General features: G+C 40.9%; 2 protein-coding genes across 5 annotated transcripts; one reads left to right on the top strand and one right to left on the bottom strand.

The window, feature by feature from the left end:
• Nucleotides 1–236: 236 nt before the first annotated feature.
• LOC142556073 (uncharacterized) lies at nt 237–5,637 on the bottom strand. The gene is made up of 6 exons (XM_075667297.1): nt 5,172–5,637; nt 4,702–4,769; nt 1,155–1,346; nt 883–1,045; nt 574–720; nt 237–485 (listed from the first exon to the last, which is right to left on the bottom strand). Exons 1-6 carry the CDS (start codon nt 5,244–5,246, stop codon nt 459–461), a joined length of 672 nt encoding a protein of 223 aa, XP_075523412.1. The 5' UTR covers nt 5,247–5,637; the 3' UTR covers nt 237–458.
• An 8,443-nt stretch (nt 5,638–14,080) lies between these two features.
• Nucleotides 14,081–17,704, top strand: LOC142556074 (isovalerate--CoA ligase CCL2-like). 4 transcript variants are annotated; one of them, XM_075667298.1, is made up of 2 exons: nt 14,081–14,665; nt 15,051–17,704. In XM_075667298.1, exons 1-2 carry the CDS (start codon nt 14,275–14,277, stop codon nt 16,490–16,492), a joined length of 1,833 nt encoding a protein of 610 aa, XP_075523413.1. In that variant the 5' UTR covers nt 14,081–14,274; the 3' UTR covers nt 16,493–17,704. The 4 variants fall into 4 exon arrangements, with proteins under 4 accessions (XP_075523413.1, XP_075523414.1, XP_075523415.1 ...); XM_075667299.1 differs by having other exon boundaries at nt 14,082–14,625; nt 15,056–17,704; XM_075667300.1 differs by having other exon boundaries at nt 14,307–14,570; nt 15,056–17,704.
• The last annotated feature ends 112 nt before the right edge of the window (nt 17,705–17,816 follow it).

Consider the following 17,816-nt stretch of genomic DNA (forward strand, 5'->3'; position numbering starts at 1 on the left):
TATTTGAATTTTTCATGTTTTCCTAGAGTTTTGGTCTCTGGTATTTGCCGAGTTCCAATCAATAAGAGCAACTTACCATATCATCATTCATAAAACTTGTGAATTATAATTCATTTGCACGAGGACAGCCACTCCTCACCTCACACGAGCCACCGAACAATACAAAGTACAGGCTCTCGACTCAACACCTTAGCATCAGATAATGTTTCTTGCATGAATCAATGACGCGATAATCATTGTAAGAAAGGAGCTTCAACACATATAATGAGGGTTCATTCAAACTCTTTTAGTGTGTCATTATTTCCACAATTAGTTTCAAATCTATTCCTGTCACTGTAAGCTTCAAGTCATAGTTCATCATTTGAATGAATACCTAACTGACTTTCCCAGGTGTTCATAATACAAGGCTGCAATGGAGAAAGGCTTTAAATGCTGGCAAAGACCTTAGATGCTACATTTTAACTTGTGAGCTCTTCCATTTGGCCCTGTTCATCATTAATAGATACAGTTAAGCATAACCATAAATCGAGAAAGTTAGAAGGAGTGTAAATCATTTCTAGAAGTTACACTCACCTGAGTGATGTACTGCTCAGCATCAGTTCGTCGTAGGAACATGATTGAATGGCGAGCTAAAATGGCTACCTGATCGCCAAGCAGAACTTTACCTATATCATCAAGAACTCTCACCTTGATGTAGGGATCTTTGGGAGGAATCATATCCTGGAGAAAAGAATGCCCAAGTTTAAGTGGGAATATTTTTCCTTTTGTATAGTCTGAATGTGGTTTTTAATTTAATTCTCCAACACATGGTAAACGATTGTAATGAGAATTATGCTCGACTTGCCCTTTTGGGTGAAATTATGTAAAATGAAAAATATTTACCACACACAAATTAAGGTCAATCTCTGCAATATATGATTGTAAAGTATCAAGGTGTTTCTTGAAGTACTCTTTCTCAGAGTTGCTGAGTCTCTTTTCAATTTCTTCAGGAAGGTCTCCATCAACCATCCATCCCAGATTTGTTATGACTTCTGCTCTATTATATCTAGAATCAGAATAATATAGTGCAAAAAGAATGAAGATACGGTATAGAGCTTTGGAGAAGATTCTAATGTAAATTGATGTACTAAGAAAATATTTTTTTCATTACTCACACATAGGCCATGAGACAGCGTTTGTTACGGACCATGGAAAGGTGATGAACCAGTGCCCCAAACTGATCAGATTTCATAGCTCCTTGGATTACTGTCTTTTCAGCTTGTGAATTCCCCCTATCATCTTCTGAATTTTCCATCTCATCTTCTCTGCTTATATCTTTCAACTTGTTCTCATGTTCTTGTATTTTTCTGGTGTATTGTCAAATCGTATAGCATGAGCATGAATGAAAACAGAACTTGCGAGCACAACTGTGTTGAACATATTTACTGTATACAAACTAAAAAGTAAACAGTACAATAATATACAAAATGCATTCCCGGAAAGCTGAGAACATTTACTGTGTACGCACTAAAAAAACAATAATCTATAAAATGCATTAAACAAATAGAGGTGATCAGACAGATTAAATTTGATCTCTAAATGATATGCGTGTGCTAAATGTGATTGATTAACGTACTTAAACCTAGACAATATATGTGGAATACAATAAATAGATTATAGGGATATTTGATTTTATTGATATCAATTAGTTTTGATTTGATAAGATAATTTAATATTTTAAATTAGTAAGGATAATTACGGTTCTTGCAGCTCATCTCATCGCATTTCTTCTGATTCCTCACGTTTTCATCATGTCCACTGAATCGTCCAAATCTTCCACCTCGTCAGATGACTCCATGGCAAAAAAATTTGATGGGCCATCTGGGTCTGTTACTCTTTCCGGGTGTGACCTCTCTTATTACAGTCCATCGCCTCAATGGCCACAATTATCTCCAGTGGCCACAGTCTGTGAAGATTGTGGTTTGTGCCCCCGGCAAGTTAGGGTATTTAACGGGAGAACTCCCTGCACCAACCCCATCCGACTCGTCTTACACAACATGGCTGGCCGAGAACTCCATAATTCTTGCTTGGCTTATGGCAAAAATTATACCTTTTTCTTGAGGGTATGAAGACATGAGCTGAATGTAGCGTGAAACTGAGGCTCAATCTGGAAAAGGAAAGGGTTTTCGATTTTCTGGTAGGCCTCAACCGTGATCTGGATGATGTCCGTGGGATGCTGGTTTGCACGGGATCCTTTCCCGTCAACCGATTATGCTTTTGCGGAGGTCCGGCGCGAAGAACACGCAAAGCAATGCACATTGATGTTGTGCCACAATCTTTCTCTGCTCCTGAATCTTCTGTAATGGTTTTGCACAAAAATCCTACTCAAGGTCAGCGCCAAAACAAACGGCCTTAGTGTGACCACTGTCATCCCCCGGCCATACAAAGGACAAACGTTGAGAAATTCACGCAAACTTAGTTCTCCATGTTCTTTCATTGACCTGCAATTTTCTATCCATCGGTAAACTTACTGTGATAACAATTGTATTGCTGAATTCTCACATTTCTCCTGTTTACTTCAGGACTTACTGTCTGGGAAGACGATTGTAGTGCTAAACTTCACAATGCTCTTTATTACCTTGAGAATGCTCCGTTGACAGATGTAAAATCTTGCTTGGCTTATGGCAAAAATTATACCTTTTTCTTGAGGGTATGAAGACATGAGCTGAATGTAGCGTGAAACTGAGGCTCAATCTGGAAAAGGAAAGGGTTTTCGAATTTCTGGTAGGCCTCAACCGTGATCTGGATGATGTCCGTGGGATGCTGGTTTGCACGGGATCCTTTCCCGTCAACCGATTATGCTTTTGCGGAGGTCCGGCGCGAAGAACACGCAAAGCAATGCACATTGATGTTGTGCCACAATCTTTCTCTGCTCCTGAATCTTCTGTAATGGTTTTGCACAAAAATCCTACTCAAGGTCAGCGCCAAAACAAACGGCCTTAGTGTGACCACTGTCATCCCCCGGCCATACAAAGGACAAACGTTGAGAAATTCACGCAAACTTAGTTCTCCATGTTCTTTCATTGACCTGCAATTTTCTATCCATCGGTAAACTTACTGTGATAACAATTGTATTGCTGAATTCTCACATTTCTCCTGTTTACTTCAGGACTTACTGTCTGGGAAGACGATTGTAGTGCTAAACTTCACAATGCTCTTTATTACCTTGAGAATGCTCCGTTGACAGATGTAAAATCTTTGGTGTCTAGTGTTGCACTGGAACACACTCAGTAAGTCAAAAACAAATGGAGTCTCAACACCTCAAAATGAGTTGTGTCTACTCAAGACGGAGAATATCTAAGGTAAATACATACATTGTGGATCCTACGTACAACCAATAAAATGAATGGAGAACAGATCCTCAGCCAGGTAACACTCTTGATCTTGATGCACCAGTAGTCTTTAAGAAAAGAATGCTATCTTGTATGCAACATCTCATCTCTAGATTTGTATCATATTCAAAGCTTTCATCCCTGAATGGAAAGTTGTTGTGCTAGAAGATATGCGTACTTTGAAACAAAGCAACACATGGGACTTGGTAGAGTTACCTCAGGGAAAAAATACAGTGGGATGTAAATGAGTATCTAAAGTCAAGTACAGGGCAGACGTCTTCATTGAAAGGCACAAGGCACGTCTGGTGGCCAAAGTTTCACACAAACCTATGGTATTGATTATACTGAAACCTTCGCCCCAGTCGCTGAACTAAATGCCATACGCATCTTTCTATCCTTGACTAGCCACTACATCAACTCGATATTAAAAATGCTTTTTTGAATGATGAATTAGAAGAGAAAGTTTATATGCGTCAATACAGAAAAGAGAAGATCACAATTCTAATTGTTTATGTTGATGATATTATTATCACTGGGGATGACAGTCAAGACATGGAGGATGCTGAACAGATGATAGCTAGGGAATTCGAAGTCAAAGACTTTGGAACACTAAAATACTTCTTAGGGATAGAGATTGCAAGAAATAAGAAAGGTGTTTCAGTTTCCTAAAAGAAGTGTTGCAAACCAAGTAAAACACCCATTGAATCGAGAAATAAAAGGAAGGTACTCGAGGGGAAAAAGTAGATGTTGGAAGATAATGACGTCTGGTTGGGAGACTTATTCATCTTTCACATACTCCCCCTGATACTGCATTCGTACTTAGCATAATAAGTCAATACATGCACTCACCTAAAGCATGCAAACATAAAACAAATTTTCAATCCAGTGATGTTACAATCAACATATGCCATCAATTTCATTAGCCAGTGATTATAAAACTCACTCTGCGGACACGGAGAAATGATGATTGTAACAACGTACTGTACTGAAGAACTCAAATCACAAAACCATCAGAGAGCAACTACCCTTAAGAAAATGGTGGATTATTTACAATTAGTTTTTGTAAAAGAAAAGGAAGAGAAATTGCTGAGTATCACAATGTTGGATTTATCCGCGCAAAGATTTCACAAACTCGAAGGGGGCGGTCCGCCAATTTATTTTGATATGTTTTTCGCTTAACATGGTACCTAGTACGCAATTTAATTAATTTTTCATGTAGTTGACAGTCTCACACAAAAATGGGAGGTTTCAACCCACCACGGACGCGAAAAGAAGTAATTAAAAACATTAAAGTAGGGAAGCATACAGAGAACACGAGAGGTGGTGTTACCTCATTAAGGGATGAAGCTGGTGGAGATGTCCATTACATTCTTCAAGCACTTGAGCAAATAGATCATTCTGAACAATTGTAGAAACCAGTGTTCAAAAAAAAAACAATGGAACTGAATCGTCCGAATCTTTGAGCATTTAAAAGTGACAGGCATTGAAGTTGGGCCTCAATCGAAAAATTCGGAAATTTCCTATTTAGTTAAAATTCATCCCTCAATTCACCCCCGACAAAATTCTGGTCACATAGACATGAAAAACAAAATTGATTGAAACTAAAAAAGGAACATAATAATTTTATCCAAAATCCATTCCATCTCAAAGTACGATATCGATCAAACAGAATATTAGCGCCTAGCATCAGTAATGCGAGCAATTGTGCATTCAATGAAATTAAAATACCAATTAAATAATCTCTCGTAGAGAATGAAAGATAAGGGAAGATCTGAGACAAAAGACTTGAGAAAAACTTACATTGAAGGTGCAAAGCTGCCCAGGCTGAGTGCTTGCCAATTCTTTAACTAATTCACTTGCTTTTTTGGCGTACATTTTTGTTTTTCCCCGCAAATCGCACCCCGATTATCACGCCAACTTCCTCACAAGCATTTCTTCAAAGATATAGCTACAAAAATTCAGGTAAAACGAATATTTAAAAGATCTGTAAACGTGGAAAGGAAATTCGAAAAACCAAGAGGTTAAAGATCGAAAATATTGTGGTGGGAATTAATTAGACGAGAAATGGAGGACAGGGAATCTAAGGTTTCACTCCAATGAGTCAGATGTGATTTAGTCAAATTCAAAGAAAGTTCCAGTTCGGGCTAGAATAAAAAGTTACAGATCTTAGATAGTGGGAGATCTTTTTATATCAACCAGTTCCTTCCAACATTTGTGATTGTTCCAATGCCCAAGGAAAACAGAGGTTATGCAAGAACAAATTTGATCGAATTTTTGGCGGGAGATTTGGTGAAGAGAATGTTCGCGAACGTCAGTATGTATAAATATAGAATCACGCCATTAGCGACGGTTTTGTGCTAAACTGTAATAAACCGTCGCCGATGCGAATCGGCGACGGTTTAGCATAACCGTCGCTAGTGGCAACGGCAGACAAAAACCGTCGCTCGTAGCGACGGTCAACAAAAACCGTCGCCGAATTGTTCGGTCCGTCAACCAACGAAAATTTAATATTTTAAAGGCAAAAATCATTGATCGTATTTTGTGATACGGACCTTTTATTTGGATCATTCGTAAAAAAATATAACTTTTTATGCTAAGAGTATTATTTTTTATTGCGAATATCGATAGAGTTGATCTGTCTCATATATAAAAATTCATGAAATCATCTCGCGAAATACTTATTGTCTTTTATATCATGAAGTGACTACGGCTCCCTTCATACGATAATTGTTACACCAAAAAACATTATTAAAATAAATCTACGTGATTAAAAACGAATGTGCATTTTAGAGGTAACGACTTTCTATTTAACAAAAACCATACACAAAAATTAATTATTTGTTCAATGATGGTTCAACTTGGCGAGTGGCACAATTTGTTCTCGTACAAAATAATTATGATTTTGTTAGGTAACAAGATTTGAAGTCAAAGAACTAACCTTTTCCCGGTTTTGCAAAAGGAAATAGACTACTCAATCATATTTAATTCTTGTTATTGGGACAATAATATTGGATTATACCTGATATCCAGGGATGAACCCATCAAGATCCGGCCCAAATTCCCGGCCCATCATTAAGGCCCACAGGTGAATGGCCCATGACAAGCCCATGTATTCTTCTATAAATACCAGGTTGGAGCGTATGATTATTGAATTCACTATATTATTTTCAGCAGCGCCCTTAGCTGCTCCCCCATATATCCTCAGTCTCTGACTTGAGCGTCGGAGGGGCTACGCCAGGATACGCTCCTGGCCCCCTCCTAACGGTCTTATTTGTGATTTCAGGCCCAGGGTAATTTTGGAGCCCGTGTCTGGATTAGTGACGCTTGCGTGGATCGGACCCTAAATTTCCCGTGAGTATCACTTGGCGCCGTCTGTGGGAACACTTGAGTTGAGACGTAGAGATGGTAGGCAAGAAAAGAAGTAGAAGAGTTACCTCGGCATCATCGCGTCCTCAGAGGGGACCCGAACAATCTCATGTTGAGACAAGACAAGAACAACCGCGTCTTGAGACGAGACAAGAACAATCTCGTCAAGAGACAAGAACCGAGCAGTCCCTTCACGAGACAAGGGTCGAGCAACCCCGTCCCAATGAGAATGTGGGGAACTTGACCCTGGAACAGTTGGGCCAATTTATCATCCGGACAGTGGATGAGGCCATGAAGAGGAATCAAGATTCTATGTTTGCAGAAGAGCAGGCCGCTCGCCAGGAGCGAGAGGAGAATGTGAAGGGCAGTCAGAGTAGGGTGGAGGAGACGCGACCCCTACCAAGTGAGGAGAATCCGGAGATGGAGGAGATGTGGAGGGAGATACAGATGTTGAGGCAGCAGTTGGGAAGCAGAGCACCGGCACCCAAGAGAGGAAGTCCCTTTTCACTAGCCATTTTAGAAGAAGAACTTCCTCCAAATTTTCGACAGTCGAATGTGAGAGAGTACGATGGACATACTGACCCCAAAGAACACTTGGGGAGATTTGAGAATGCGGCCCTATTACATCAATATTCAGATGGGGTCAGGTGCAGGGTGTTTCTGGGCACGTTGGTGAGGTCAGCCCAGCAATGGTTTAATACCCTGCAACCCAACTCCATACAGTCATTTGAGGATTTCGCTACAGCTTTCTCGCACCGATTTGCCAGCAGCAAGAGGCACCAGAAGAATTATTTGAGCCTGTTTGTGATGAAACAACAAGAGGCTGAAACTTTGCGAGAATTTGTCCAGCGTTTCAACAACGCAGCGCTGGAGATACCAGCGGCCACTCCTGACATCATGATAAGTGCCTTTACCCAGGGACTTAGAGGAGGAGAGTTCTTTAAATCATTAGTAAAGAAACCTCCATCAAGTTATGATGAGCTGTTATCTCGGGCGGATAAATATGTAAATCTCGAAGATGCCCAGCGGCATAAGAGGATGGAGCAGCGACCTGGGGGAAGTAGAGTTGAGGGAGCGGAAAGAGGAAGTAGGAAGAGAGGCGCGGGCGAGAGAGAGGATGATAAGGCTAGGGACAAAAGACAATTCTCATCACATGTTCCTCTGAATAGGAGTCGTGACGAGGTGATGGAGGTGAGGGAGCCCGAGGAGAGGTGGGAGAAGTCGCGAAGGGCTAAGAGCAGTGCTAGGTTGCCTTCGCGGGACAGACGAGAAGGATCTGCATCCGGGATTCGACCGAGGTCTCGCCCGTCCCCCAGGCGTGGTCAAGGCCCTCCATGGTTAAATCAGAGGGTCGGGGAGCAGAGAGATGAAGGTCGAGGTCAAGGTGTTCCTCAGGAACTCGTCGAACCGAGGAGAGGAATGAATGAGGATAACAACCCTACTAGAGGAATGATTCATATGATCTCGGGGGGTGTTACTGATGGAGACTCTGGGCGAGCTCGGAAGGCACATGGGAGAAGGTTGGAGAACTTTTAGATATCTAAGGTTGCAGACTTACCACAAGACCCCGTCTTCAGTTTTGGGGTGGAAGACCTTCGAGGCGTTTATGATGTGGCGAGGATATTTATTGATAATAGAAGCTCCGTGAACGTCTTGTTCAAGAGCACGTTGGATCAAATGAAGATGGAAGGATTTGAGTTTGAGCCGGTATCCACCCCGCTCTATGGATTGGCAGGACATCCCATCCCGCCGCTCGGTCAGATTGTCCTTCCTCTATCTTTGGGACATGTGCCTCAGCGGGTAACAAAAATGACAACATTTACTGTGGTGGACACCCCATCTGCTTACAATGGAATTCTGGGGCGACCAGCCCTAAAGGATTTCAGAGCTATAGCGTCCACGTATCATCAGAAGTTGAAGTTTCCCGTAGGGAAGGAGGTTGGAGTTTTATGCGGGGATCAGAGGGTCGCGCGTCGATGTTATGAAGGGGCAGTGAGGGAGGAAAGGAAAAGAGCGCGTTTGGATGTTAACATGATTAGGAAATGAAGAACTGTGTAACTTTGTCCTATAGAGGTACAAGAGGAGCAGAGATAAAAGTTGGAGAATGCGTCGGGCAAGGGTCTAAAGAGGCTGAGGAACGCTTGTCACCTTAGAGAATATTAATCTTGACTTGAATTTTGCTGTATTTTGTTTCTGAATTTATCTTATGTTATCAGTTGAAAGTTAATAAAGCCAAGTTCTTATATTAAGTTCGTGGATATTGTTGTATTGTGAGGATGAAATGAATTAATTTTTCCTGCTAAGGCATCGCCTAGCAGAGGAGCAGAGTGGGGGAGAAGAATTTTATTTTCCTGCTAAGGCATCGCCTAGCAGAGGAGTAGAGTCGGGGATGAGAAAAATTTTATTTTCCTGTTAAGGCATCGCCTAGCAGAGGAGTTAGGGGGTGATGGTGGAGAATCTTTATTTTCCTTCTAAGGTATCACCTAGCAGAGGAGTTAGAGGATGGAGGGGTTGAATTTTATTTTCTGGCTAAGGTATCACCTAGCGGAGGAGTAAGGGGGTGGAGGTGTTGAATTTTATTTTCCTGCTAAGGTATCACCTAGCAGAGGAGTTAGAGGGTGGGGGCGTTGAATTTTATTTTCCTGCTAAGGCATCGCCTAGCAGAGGAGTTAGATGGTGGGCGTGTTGAATTTTATTTTCCTGCTATGGCGTCACCTAGCAGAGGAGTTAGGGGTGAGGGTGGAGAATCTTTATTTTCCTGCTAAGGTGTCGCCTAGCAGAGGAGTTAGGGGGTGAGCGGAGTTGGGGATGAGGAGAATTTTTATTTTCCTGCTAAGGTGTCGCCTAGCAGAGGAGTTAGGGGGTGAGGGTAGAGAATCTTTATTTTCCTGCTAAGACATCGTCTAGCAGAGGAGCAGAGTTGAGGATGAGCAGAATTTTTATTTTCCTGCTAAGGTGTCGCCTAGTAGAGGAGTTAGGGGGTGAGCGGAGTTGGGGATGAGGAGAATTTTTATTTTCCTGCTAAGGCGTCGCCTGGCAGAGGAGTTAGAGGGTGAGGGTGGAGAATCTTTATTTTCCTGCTAAGGTATCACCTAGCAGAGGAGTTAGAGGGTGGGGGTGTTGAAGTTTTATTTTTCTGCTAAGGTATCACCTAGCAGAGGAGTTAGAGGGTGGAGATGTTGAAGTTTTATTTTCCTGCTCAGGTATCACCTAGCAGAGGAGTTAGAGGGTGGGGGTGTTGAAGTTTTATTTTCCTGCTGAGGTAGCACCTAGCAGAGGAGTTAGAGGGTGGGGGTGTTGAAGTTTTATTATCCTACTTGGGCTGAGCCTAGTAGAGGAGTCAGAGGGTGAGGAGGTTGAAGTTTGATTTTTCCTGCTAAGGCCCGGCTTAGCAGAGGAGTTATGAGATGATGAGGTGAGAGTTTGATTTTTTCTGCTAAGGCCCGGCTTAGCAGAGGAGTTAGAGGGTGGAGGTGTTGATTTTATTTTCCTGCTAAGGTATCACCTAGCAGAGGAGTTAGATGGAGGAGTTGAATTTTATTTTCCTGCTAGGGCCCTGCCTAGCAGAGGAGTTAGAGGGTGGAGGTGTTGAATTTAAATTTTCCTGCTAAGGTATCACCTAGCAGAGGAGTTAGATGGAGGAGTTGAATTTTATTTTCCTGCTAAGACCCGGCTTAGCAGAGGAGCTAGAGGGTGGGGGTAGTGAATTTTTATTTTCCTGCTAAGGCATCACCTAGCAGAGGAGCAGAGTTTGGGAGGAGAAAAATGTTATTTTCCTGCTAAGGCATCGCCTAGCAGAGGAGAAGAGTGGATGAGGAGAATTAAATTTATTTTTCCTGCTAAGGTGTCACCTAGCAGAGGAGTTGGAGGGTGGAGATGTTGAGTTTTTATTTTCCTGCTAAGACATCGCCTAGCAGAGAAGCAAAGTTTGGGAAGAGAAAAATTTATTTGGTTAGTCGATAACAAAAGATGTTTAAGGGGAGCAGAGTTTACGGGGATCGACCTGCCCGGTCAGGTCGTGGGGGTGTGGGGGCAACGCCCCCATAATTTTTTCAGAAATCACACAATCATTCGCAAGGGAATATATCAAATTTCTCAACGTATTGGACGAGGCGAAGGCGTGGGCGAAGGCGTGGGCGAAGGCGTGAAGGCGAGCCTGTGGCGCGAGGGCAAGCGAGTGGCGGGCAGGCAGGCTCTCGGCGAGCTGGCGTGGCGTGGCGGGGGCGAGCAGGCGCTCGGGCGAGCCGGAGTGGCGGGCGAGCTGCCGGGCGCGGGAGAGCTGGCGTGCGGCGCTCGGGCGCGCGGCGAGCAGACGCTCGGTGGGCGAGGGCGAGAGCGGCAGGCAAGGGGCTAGGGGCGAGCTGGTGCTCGGGCGAGCTGGAGTGGCGGGCGAGCTGCCGGGCGCGGGCGAGCTGGCGGGCGCGCGGCGAGCAGACGCTTGGCGGGCGAGGGCGAGAGCGGCAGGCGAGGGGCTAGGGGCGAGCTGGTGCTCGGGCGAGTTGGAGTGGCGGGCGAGCTGCGGGGTGCGGGCGAGCTGGCGTGGCGTGGCGCTGGCGAGCAGGCGCTAGGGCAAAGGCATGGCCGAGGGCTTGAGGGCGAGCCTGTGGCACGCGAGCGAGCCGGCGCCCAGGCGAGCAGGCGAGCGTGGTGCGCGAGGGGGCGAGTGCTTCGGCAGGGCGCCGAACGAGCTCGGTGAGGGCGTGGCGCGCGGGAGCTGTGCGGCCGCGCGGGGCGAGGGCGCCGGGTGAGCGCGCGCAAGGGCGGACGCACGCTGTTGGGGCTAGCGTGCAGGCGGCGAGGTGATGATGAAGCGGTGCTAGGATTGATATTTGATTTGTTTCCAACTTTTTGGAGACTGACGGAGGCCTGGAAGAAAATGCACAACTCACGTGTTGTAAACCGAGAACAACGCAATCAATCGAACTTTGAACCTACGATTCAGTTCGACTCGGGAGGGGGAGACTGGTGATACCCAGGGATGAACCCATCAAGATCCGGCCCAAATTCCCGGCCCATCATTAAGGCCCACAGGTGAATGGCCCATGACAAGCCCAGGTATTCTTCTATAAATACCAGGTTGGAGCGTATGATTATTGAATTCACTATATTATTTTCAGCAGCGCCCTTAGCTGCTCCCCCATATATCCTCAGTCTCTGACTTGAGCGTCGGAGAGGCTACGCCAGGATACGCTCCTGGCCCCCTCCTAACGGTCTTATTTGTGATTTCAGGCCCAGGGTAATTTTGGAGCCCGTGTCTGGATTAGTGACGCTTGCGTGGATCGGACCCTAAATTTCCCGTGAGTATCAATACCAAACTAATTAAAGACTCCATTTTGTACCAAACCGACCTACTGAAAAACCAATCCAAAACCATTTGAAAAAACATATCCAAACCTAGTGGAACAGAGTTTGGCTTTTAATTATTAGTGTCTAGGGACGATTGATTTTTAATAATTCACTTATCATATGTTTGGTGTCTATGTTAAGATTGTGATAGAACCCGTATCAACTCGCACTGTATGCATTAATATTATTATGCTCTTGTTGATATTTATATAATTTTTTAATAAAAAACTGATAATATTTGATTAATTTAAATTTTTATTTAGTATCCTAAAATTTAAAATAATTATAAAATAATCAAATTTGGTAATATATAGATATAAATTTTAATTTGACTAATATTATAACTAATTTAATTATTATTAACCATATTTAATTATTATTATTAAATTATTTTTAACCATAATACTATAATTGTTATCAGTCGTTGCTTAACATTTAAATTTGTATTCCTCTTGTAATTATCACAATAAACATATATTTATGTAAAATTTAATTATTCTCTATGATATTAATTGATTTTGTAGTTGTTTTCGGAAATTAAAATTAGTGAAAATTTAATAATTAATATAATTATAATTTTTAACTTTTTGAAATTTTATTTATTTATTGAATCATTTTAAGAATGTATTACTAATCAATATATAACGAGGGTATTTTAGTAATCATAATATAATTAACAAAAATAATCAAACAATTAAAAATCATGTCAAACATCGTATAATTTATCACAATGTATTATTTATTTTATCTTTTATTTTATAATCACTTTTATTATATATCATTTACTTATCATATTACACAAAACGATACCTATATTGTTTGACTTTACTGACACAATGTTATCAAATTTAAGAGTTTTTTGAGTGACCCCCCAAATTTCCAAGGTAAAAACTTATGTGAGACGGTCTCACGGATCGTATTTTGTGAGACATATATTTTATTTAGGTCATCCATGAAAAAATATTATTTTTATACTAAGAATATTATTTTTTATTGTGAATATCGGTATGATTGACCCGTCTCACAGATAGAGATTCGTGAGACCGTCTCACAAGAGACGTACTCAATTTCCAAAATAAATTTCGTTTGCAATTTTAAATAGCTTTGGTTTGAAGTAGATATTATTACGTGGACTAATCCAGCTCAAGTCTCGAGATTAATTGATTGAGATATATAACAATAGTTTAGTTTTTTTTACTAGATTTATTTGTGTGACGGTTTTATAATCTATATTTATGAGCTGAGTTGATATGATTTGTCTCTTCTGATAAATTGATTACTAATTTTTAAATTCTTGATAAATTTATTTCGATTTTTACCTGAAATAGACGCTAAAGATATCGAAGTTTAGAAAAATTGTATTGTTATTAATTATGAACATAAATTCATGTGAGACTCTCTCATATATAAATTTTGAGATACATGTCTCTTACCCGATCAATCCATAAAAAATTATTTTTTATATTAAAAATATTAGTTTTCACTCTACCTCTGAACCAGATATCACAAATACTGATATATGAAACTATTGGTTGTGACATTTCAATTATACAATTCACGCAATAACAAGCCAGCTAAAAAAAAAAACAAATTTATTAATAATCTGAGTATTTTAGACCGACTACATACTCTAATATCTTGAAAGATACTATATTTGATAAAAACATTATCAATTTGTAATAATTTATCTAATAATTTTAACATTATCATTCTAAACAATATGGAATGAATATATATTTTTATTCGAGTGACAGCTAAAAATATGCTAATTCTGTTATTATTTCAACGTGAGATCGAATCAGTAACTATAATATTTTGAATAATACAGTTTTAAAAATTCAGTAAAATCAATTAATAAGCATTAATAAATATTTTGAGTGTACATTTTTTGCTGATAATTTTAAAATCACAGTAATTTGAAAAAATCTTTTACTTTTAAACTGACATCTAAGGTAACATTGCTAATTAATTAATAGATAATTAACAGACACCCCGAGAATTTTAAAACTCCCAGTTTAAATCACTTTTCAAGCAAATGTCAAATCATCTACGAAGATTCAATGACAACGATGCAGATAAGTCTGCAAAGTATACTTCCAACGAAGGCATCTCTTTATAGAATCTTTGATGCTAATTTACCCATCAATCATTCTTCAAAGTCTTGTTTATTTACCATTCAAATCTCACAAAAATGAATATCTTTCTCCGCCGGCATACCTCATACCTGATACCTCGTCGGATCTTCTTCAATGGCGTAACAAGCATAGTACACTCTTCAGGTAATAATTATTCCCGCAACTTATGTGAATTGACTACAAATCTCGAAGATCTGTCGCGGAAAAAATTCGAGGGTTTGGTGAAATGTCCGGTGAATTACGTGCCCTTAACGCCGATTAGCTTTCTGGAGAGAGCTGCGAGGGTTTATGGAGATAGAACTTCGGTTGTGTGCGGTAGCTATAAATGCAGTTGGGAAGAGACTCATCTGAGGTGTGTGAAGCTTGCCTCTGCGATGACCCGGCTAGGGGTTTCTAGATTCGACGTGGTAATTAACTTCTGTGTGCACTTGGGGAATCATGAACTGGGTAACTTTACTTGAAAAATTAATTAAAACAAATAGAACTCACTTCGTTTTTTGAATTATTGCATTCACCTCTCGTGTACTTATTGTATTTGAATTTGAATAAATATTGGAGACGTGAATACGATAATCCCAACGTGCATATATTGATATAGAAACACAGGGACCGGGATTAAGGCCGTCCTATTAACTAAAGTAACTACGATTTTTTTCAGTTCAAGACGATATAAATTATATTTGCTTTATATTTGAAATTATTGAATTTTGATCGAGTCTAGTTTATATTTCAAACGCTAAGAGGTTGTTGGTGTATGGTTTTGCTTGGCTGATTTTCTCTTCTCTGCAACGTTTCTCTTTTTAATCTTGGATTCTCAATGCTGTGCTCTTAGAACAGGTAGCAACCCTGGCCCCTAACGTACCAGCAATGCAAGAATTGCATTTTGCGGTGCCAATGGCCGGAGCCATACTCTGCACATTGAACACTCGCCACGATTCCACCATGATTTCGGCCCTGCTGCACCATTCTGAAACCAAGATTATCTTTGTCTACCACCAATTACTTCATATCGCTCAACAAGCATTCCATACTCTCGTATCAGAATACAAAATCAAACCACCAATTCTAGTACTCATCCCCGAACGTGATAATCCATCTCCCTCATATGATATTCCCGATATCCATGAGTACAAGTCGTTCTTGGCAAGTGGAGATGGTGAGTTTGTCGCCAGACGACCAGAAACTGAGTGGGACCCCATCAGTATTAACTACACCTCCGGCACGACGTCCAGACCAAAAGGGGTGGTTTATAACCATCGTGGCGCATATATAAATGCACTTGCTACAACATCTATGCACGGTATGGGGTCTATGCCTGTCTATCTTTGGACGGTGCCAATGTTTCACTGCAACGGGTGGTGCCTTATTTGGGGGCTAGCAGCTTTGGGTGGCACCAATATCTGCCTCAGGCAAGTTGAACCTAAGGAAATTTTTAGCAGTATTGTGCTTCACCATGTTACACATATGAGTGGAGCACCCACAGTATTAAACATGATTATTAATTCAAGCGATCAAAAGCAACTTCCTCACAAAGTCAACATAATGACCGGTGGTGCAGCACCACCACCTTCAATCCTCTCCAAGATAGAAGATCTGGGCTTTCGGGTTTCACACTTGTATGGGCTTACGGAAGTTTATGGGCCTGGTACGTCATGCATGTGGAAACCCGAATGGGATTCTTTGCCTCCCGAGGAGCGGTTCAGGTTTAAAGCAAGGCAAGGAGTGGAGCATTTTGGCTTGGAGGAAGTTGATGTGAAAGATCCTACCACCATGAAGAGTGTTCCAAAAGACGGTGCAACAATGGGTGAAATTATGTTTCGCGGGAACACGGTAATGAGCGGATACCTAAAAGACCTCAAAGCTACCCAAGAAGCCTTTGCGGGTGGATGGTTTAGAAGTGGCGATCTTGGTGTAAAACATGAAGATGGGTACATAGAAGTGAAGGACAGGTCAAAAGATATAGTGATCTCGGGCGGGGAGAATATAAGCACGATTGAAGTCGAAACAGTTTTGTACCGGCATCCAGCAGTTCTTGAAGCAGCTGTTGTAGCAAGACCAGATAACCACTGGGGGCAGACTCCCTGTGCATTTGTGAAGTTAAAGGATGGATTTGACGTCGATCCTCAAGATGTAATGAACTTTTGCAGGGACCATTTGCCTCATTATATGGCACCGAGGACCGTTGTTTTCGGTGATCTACCAAGAACTTCAACCGGTAAGATTCAGAAGTACATATTAAGGGAAAAAGCTAGGGCCATGGGCAGTCTTGCTTGAGCATCTCTGCATATTACCTGAGTTGACAAATCATGACAAATGCCATTGACGCGGTAGGGATACTTCTTCAATTGCCACCGGTGGCTGCGGTAGAAGATCTTCTGTTTTGGAGAAAACCCACCTTAGACTCGCCCTTTCGTTTCGTTCCCTCTGAAAGGTGGTTTCGGCCAAATGTCATCAGAATCAACCCACGTTAGGCGCTACATAATTTTCTCGGAGTAATTTCGAGCACTGAATGTATAATGTATTCGAGCAAAACTTGCATATTTAGAAGCTCCAGTCGCCGCAATTCCCACTTCCACACACTATAAGCAAGAATCCCTCTCCAAAAAAAAAAACAAAGGTAATCGATTTCCTTTTTAAGATAAGATATACAACTTTCATAAATATGGGCCGAATATGATCATGCAACCCATTTAGTCACGTTAGTGCTAAAAAATGACCAGTCGATTCCACGGGTACAATGTATTGAATTTTAAATTCACTACATTCCAAATCTCTGTTACTTCTGTTTAGGATATTGTTTCCTTTTTTCTGGTCTTCTGCTTGTGATGGTAGGAATAACGGCAGACAAACAAGTGATCATCATGATTTAGGATATAGTTCAGTAAGCTTTTATATCGTGTATATATGTATGTACAAACATGCTAATACAAGTGAGAATAGCATGAGTTTTAATATTATGATTTTTTAGATGACATACATTCTTACAAGTAGACCATTTCTCTTTTCATGCAACTGAGTTTTTCCTTGGTTGAGCTAGGATTTTAGTAATTTATGTCATGCGATGAAAGACAAGTATATATTGATAAATTTATTTCAAGTAAATATACACACGCATACGCACACGCACTTGAAAATAACATTTGTGTTGAATGAATTAGGGTGGTCTGCTTGTCTTTATCATGCTACAAAAATCTTGATAAAATCGCAATGACATGGTGTTGAGTAGTTTGATTCTCCACCAGAAATAACACAGAAATCTTGATTGGCGGACCCCCATTTTACTAAATATCGTGATGGAATTGTTTTCTTCTGTTTCTTTCTAATCTGCCATTCTTATTTTGCTTGGAAAACAGTCTTTATATCTCTCTTTTTTGTTATTGTCGTCCATGTTTTATGTCTCTCTTTTTATTTTAAAAGAGAAATTATCTTTAAAAATCGAACAATTTGCAGCACTGAATCTATTATTTTAATGATGTTTTTTGTTAATATAAGATAATTGTTATGGTGTGTGTGTGTGATATATATAAACTATGTGCAATCAATGTAAACCACAAGCCAATCAATAATTTTTGAAATCCCTATAAAAAATATATATTTT

The sequence above is a fragment of the Primulina tabacum genome, chromosome 9 (assembly GCF_025594145.1).
Source record: "Primulina tabacum isolate GXHZ01 chromosome 9, ASM2559414v2, whole genome shotgun sequence".
Lineage (NCBI taxonomy): Eukaryota > Viridiplantae > Streptophyta > Magnoliopsida > Lamiales > Gesneriaceae > Primulina > Primulina tabacum.